We start from the raw sequence: 5,716 nt of genomic DNA on the forward strand, positions 1-5,716 counted from the left end.
TGAACTTTTATGTTTCTATTTAATAACATTACAAATATTAATTATCCTTTGTAAATATTGAAAATTAAGTCTCTGAGCTGAAGTGTAGGTATGGATAAATAATATTCAGTCATTCAAAAGGAGTAAGTGTATGCCTTTACCCAGTGCAGAAGGGGTAAACCAGTCTCCTGCTACAAAAAAACCTCAGCTAGCTTCATGCAGCTGGCTACAGCCTTCCTTCCAGTACTGCTTTGCCTGTTTTTTAGAGCTACTTTCCATACATACAAGCTGATGTAAACCTGTAACTAGGAGGGGCAGAGCAGTTGCAAAAAGGCACAGTTTGTTGATCTAATAATTGAAATAGCTTTGGATGACTGAACACAGAAAAAAAATGGCTGCACCTAAAACCCCATTTGAATAATAATCCTACAGGATTCATTTACCAGAACTTACTCAACTACAAGCCCCTTCTGTCAAAAGTCTAGTCCAACAAACTGTATAGGTACCATAAGGAGTTGCACAATCCTGGCAGGACTGGGGCCTCTATTCAGGCAACTGTCTGTACATGTATGTACACCTTAGAAATGCAAACATTAAATGCATCAACTATTAGTCAGCCATGAATATGTGAGTATGCTACAAAGAAGGATTTGATAATGAAAAGTATTCAGTAGTATTAGAAGCAGGTCCCTGTATGGAGTTTCCATCAAGATCAAACCCTTGCTTTCTCACAAATGATGAATACTACCACAATTACTTTGTTGACTAGTAGTAGATGGGTATTAGCGGAGACTCATAAGTTAGGCTTTTTTTTTTTCTGTAATGAACAGATTGTGTTATCATGGTGATGGGAAAACAGACTTTTTCCTTGGATATTCATTTGAAATGGAAGTTCTTAAAGTGTCCAGGGAGTTTTCCATCTGCACAGACTGTGATTTTCTGCACCTCTTTGGAAACAAGTCCTTGTAGAATTCCACAGCTTTCTTCTGGAAGTGTTTCCCTACAACTACATACAAGATCGGGTTCAGGCAGCTGTTACAAAAGGCACAGTATGTACCTATCTGGGTCACTATGTCATTGATTTCTTCCAGGCATTTAAGAGTGGGTGCAAGGTAACGAATTGTGTCAATGAACGTGCTGATTTGGAATGGAAGCCAGCAAATGATGAAAAGCAAAAGCACAGCAAGGACCAGCATGGTGGCTTTCCTCTCTGTCTGGACTAGCTTAATTTTTTGTAGCTCATTACTTCGCAAGGCTTTGATGATTTGCGTTGTACAGTAGGTAATTACACAGAGTGGGATCACAAAGCCCACTATATTCAACAAGCAGTTGGTTGCAGGCTCCCAGTAGCTGGCTGGGTAAACAAGAGTGCAGGCTGTGATGTTGTATTCTGCATAATAGTGTAAATTTCGGAACACCATTGTAGGTGAACATATGAGCAATGCACATGTCCAGATGACAAAGCTATTCCATTTGGCACAGGCAGTTCGTCGCATCCGTCCAAGAGACATGGTTTTCACCAAGGCTAGGTAGCGGTCGATGCTCACAAGTGTCAAGAAATAAATGCTAGAGTAAAAGTTCATGTTACTCATTACATTGACAGCTTTACAGAGGAACAGGCCAAAAGGCCATTGAAACCCATTAGAAATATTAATGGCCCAGAAAGGTAAAGCACAGACCAACATTAAGTCAGCAAGTGCCATGTTTGCTAGGTAAATTTCAGCCACTGTGCAGGGACTCTTGTGGAAACACAGGACGATGAGGACAAAGGAATTTTCCAATGCTCCAAGAATAAATATAAACCAGAGGAAGCCAGGCTGAAAATCCTGTAGCCATTGCCATACGTATGAATTTATACATTTGTATTCATTCAGCTGATGAACTCCTGAATTATTGTTGCAATTTGTTGGACTGACTGCGAGCTCCTGAGTTGCCATGATGTTGTAAAGTTCCGTAGTGTTTTCATTTGTGATGGAAACCATTTCTGTGCAGAGAAAGAGAAAAAGGCTATATGAGATTTCTGTACCTAGCTCATTGCTGGAAAAGACACAATAAGAAAAGCTGACGCTGCTTTCATTACTGTCCTAAAAAGCATGGCTTTGAACAGGCTTACAATTCCCTGGGTTGCTTTCTCATACATGCTTGCAGAGGGTCTCACAGACTAAACTGCTATAGACTCTGCAGACAAATTTGAAGCGAGTGAAACAGAGGGGATAAACCAACAGCATACATTGTAACCAACATTTTAACCGAAAAGAACATTTGCCAGCCTTTATTCACTAGAACCAAGATGTAGCAAGTCTTTTTTAATTCTTTGGGTAGGTTCAGCATTACTTTCTCTTCTTATCTTTGGGTATTGATAGCCATAGTCTCCTAAAGGACAAATGTACCTTGTGAATCTCATGTTGCTCATTGTTAAGCTGCTTGCTCTGTGGCGTGTCCCTCAACATTTTACACCCTCTCCTGTAAAGCAAGAATTGGGTGGAATTCAATGGTGCTTCTTCTCCAAACAACACCATATTTTTTCCCAAATGTTACGACTCTCACAGCACACATTTAGTTTGCAGCTTTAGTTTGCACTTTGAGAGCTTGAGGAGCAAGATCAGTGTTTGCAAGCACTTTGCCCTTCTCAACTTCTCACTGGATTCACCCACGTATCCATGTCTCTGTGCTACGTTCTCTTACTGCAAGCAAGTCACAGAAGAGAGAAATGTTACCAATTTTGTGAGAGACCTTGATTTTAATAGGTCTGCAGTTTGGCAAAGATGATGGTCATCATGTAAGCCACGACCTGCCTGCAATCAGGCTGCACTGAGCCAATTTGGGTCCAAGACAACAGTCTGAAAGCCAAGTGCTGTACTGTAAATATTCTACAGGTCAAAAAGCTTGGGGTATTAGAGGAAGCTATTAAATATAGCTTCCTGTAAGGAAAGGCATAAATATCAGATGTGTATTTAAATGTTACTGAAACCAAATGGAAGTGAAGCATGCAGCATACACTCAGTACTGTTAAAACGTTAACTGTGGCTTTATTGTTGTGTACTCAGATAATGAATGCTGAGGTATTCAAATGCAAGACTGGCTTCCCAGAGCTGTATATATAATTCTCTGGGCTGGGTGACAGAAATACTGTTTGTCTTTTTCCAGGTCTTTAAAATATCACTGTTTATATTTGGGTTGACTGGAAGATTTTCAGACGTATTTTTCATTAAGACATTTGTCTGATTCAGCTGGTAACTTGGAAGTAAAATGAGGGCACATTTGTAATTCTCATTTGTGCTCTGGTTACTAGATTTGTAAGTGTCAGTGCTTAATATGCATATAGACATTTGGCTGTTGGATGCAGAATAACTGAAAAATGCTGGTCATATTTTGTGTACTTACTTTTAATTAAGCACTGTAGTACTTAAGAATCAAGAGCAAAGAGAATACCATATTTTTATAAAGACAGTAACAGAGGAGACTTTCACTGTACTGGAAAACGTGTAACAGGGGCGTCATGCAGGACAAGTTAACTGAATAAAACAGGCAAGTGGCACTGAGAAACTTGGAAGACAGGCAACCTAAACTGGACTAATGAGCACAAACTAAAATGTCAACAGCACATATTTCTAATCCTCCAGTCCTTCATAACTTGAGCAAAGGACAGTATTTACAGAAATTGGGTAAAAACATAAAAATTCTGATCCTCCAAGTTCATCCTTCCAAAATCTCAACTTTTCGAGCCCATAGCTAACTGCAGGAACATATCTCCATCCTCTATCCTGCCTCTTCGTTAGCCTCATCATTGTTAGAACCACCTTGATCTTAAGTCACCTGTATCCTTCTGATTTCTGATTGTATTCAACCAGCATTTGGAGAATGGGTTGGTGGAGGCTCTTTATTATTTAGCATTACATGTAGCAGACAACCATCCAGTGACCTATACTTTTGGTGACACTGGTTATCTGGAGCTTTTATGTGTAGTAGGTATGGATTTATTTATTCTGTACTGAAAGCAAATGCCATCTGCAGTGCGTGCTATGCAACATTACCAATATTCTGATTATGTCCTCTTTTAATCTTCCAGCTACAAGCAGCTACTATAGGTTGCAAATGCTTTGGTTAGAAATCTTATTTTTGTTTGAGCCCTTCCTGGCATAACAGAGCACCTGCATCTATAGTGCATTTCTTTGTGACTTTATTCGTATTTCAGCACAATGGAATATAGGACAATACCAAACGACTCACTGAAATCCAGATGTGCTTGATCTATTGCTTGTGCTTTGTCCATTAGGCCAGATTGGATTAATGCAACACAATTTTATTCTCGGCAAGTTTACGTTGGCAGTTCCTTTTCACTTCATTATTATTTTTTGTTCTCCATATGTGGATATATTGATTATTTACTGGTTTGCTGTAATGCTTTCTAGGTATTTAAATGAGAATGGCAGGTTCATAAATTGCTGCTAGTTGTGCCTTTTAAAGATAGGTATTGCATTTTTCCCTCTGTGGGCTTCTGAAATGTCCCCATTCTTGGTTTCACAGACATAAAAACTGATAGAAAGATTTCCTCTCCAAATTCCTGAACCATGACAGGGTGGGTTATATACAATCCCACCACTTTATATATATTTTTTAATTTTTATTTCCTAATTCACATAAATCCAGTTGTTCTCATCAATCATCTTAAGTATCAGATCATGATCTTTATTTCTGAGAGCACTAAAACAGAGTCTTCATTGAACTTTTCATCATTCTCTGAGTTACTGGTTCCATTTTCCTTTTGGTAACAGGCACAAACTTTCCTCCATTATCCTTTTACATTTGATGTATTTATAGATACATTTTGTGTTGCTTATGTCCCCTATTAACTGCAAATAATTTTTGTCCTGATATTTTTGGTATTTTTGATGTTCTGAGTTCTTAAAGGATACCTTAGATAGCCATACTGTTAAACTCCCTATAGTGAAGCCTGTCATCAAGGTGCTGGTATTCATAAATACTTAAATATCTCAAAGCCCAACTTTTGTGGTTGTGAAAGGTGCCACTAAGAAATTGCAAACAGAGGTTTCAAGTCTCCCTTTCTGCATATTCTGGCACTTTACACTGTAAAAACACATGGGAACTGAAATACTAATGGATGATCAACAAAAGGTCATCTGAGAACAGGGAAGCTATTTTGGTAATGCAATTAGCAGAAGCTGTTTCTTCTGCTGATAACAGGCTGTGAACCAGTAAAAGGAATTCTAAGTGTATTATTTTATGCTTTGAGGTTTCATGTACGCATATATTTAAAAAGATATTCATTAGTAATTCAGAGAGTGGTCATAAAAGCTATGTTGGCAATTTCTGTGCCTTTACCTCATTATATGTGTAATAGAAAAACAATAAACATGAATTAGTTTACAGCAAATAGCAGCTCAAAACCTTCCTACTGATTTATAGTATTTTCCCTACAATTATTCTGTGATAGAAAACTCTATAATACTTTAAAATAAATAAGTTACATCACATTACTATTGTCTAGGAACAGTGTGCAAAGGCTAGTTAGGATGTGACCACGTCCATGACATGAGGCTTCTGCCGACCTGCCTTCTTGGTCCTTAGTTCTTGGTTCAAGCCCCTCCCTAAAGCATTAGTAGAAATGTGTTCGTGAATAAGGTGAAATGTGCTAATGGTCTATTTACAAACCCTATTAAAATGATGTGCTCGGTACTATTTTTTATAGCACAGGAAACTCATTAAAAATATGTGC

General features: G+C 38.2%; 1 protein-coding gene across 1 annotated transcript; it reads right to left on the reverse strand.

Moving 5' to 3' along the window:
• Window positions 1–787: 787 nt before the first annotated feature.
• Window positions 788–2,518, reverse strand: LOC130592420 (B2 bradykinin receptor-like). Its single transcript, XM_057396688.1, has one exon. The coding sequence runs from the start codon at window positions 1,959–1,961 to the stop codon at window positions 819–821; it is 1,143 nt and encodes a 380-aa protein (XP_057252671.1). The 5' UTR covers window positions 1,962–2,518; the 3' UTR covers window positions 788–818.
• Window positions 2,519–5,716: the final 3,198 nt, after the last annotated feature.

The sequence above is a fragment of the Pezoporus wallicus genome, unplaced genomic scaffold, assembly GCF_028554395.1.
Source record: "Pezoporus wallicus isolate ANWC-B61680 ecotype Strahan unplaced genomic scaffold, APGP_CSIRO_Pwel_v1 contig_9842, whole genome shotgun sequence".
Taxonomy (NCBI): Eukaryota; Metazoa; Chordata; class Aves; order Psittaciformes; family Psittacidae; genus Pezoporus; species Pezoporus wallicus.

Coding starts and splice junctions, on each gene's coding strand:
- LOC130592420 (XM_057396688.1), bottom strand. CDS start 1,961: ATGGTTTCCATCACAAATGAAAACACTACGGAACTTTACAACATCATG.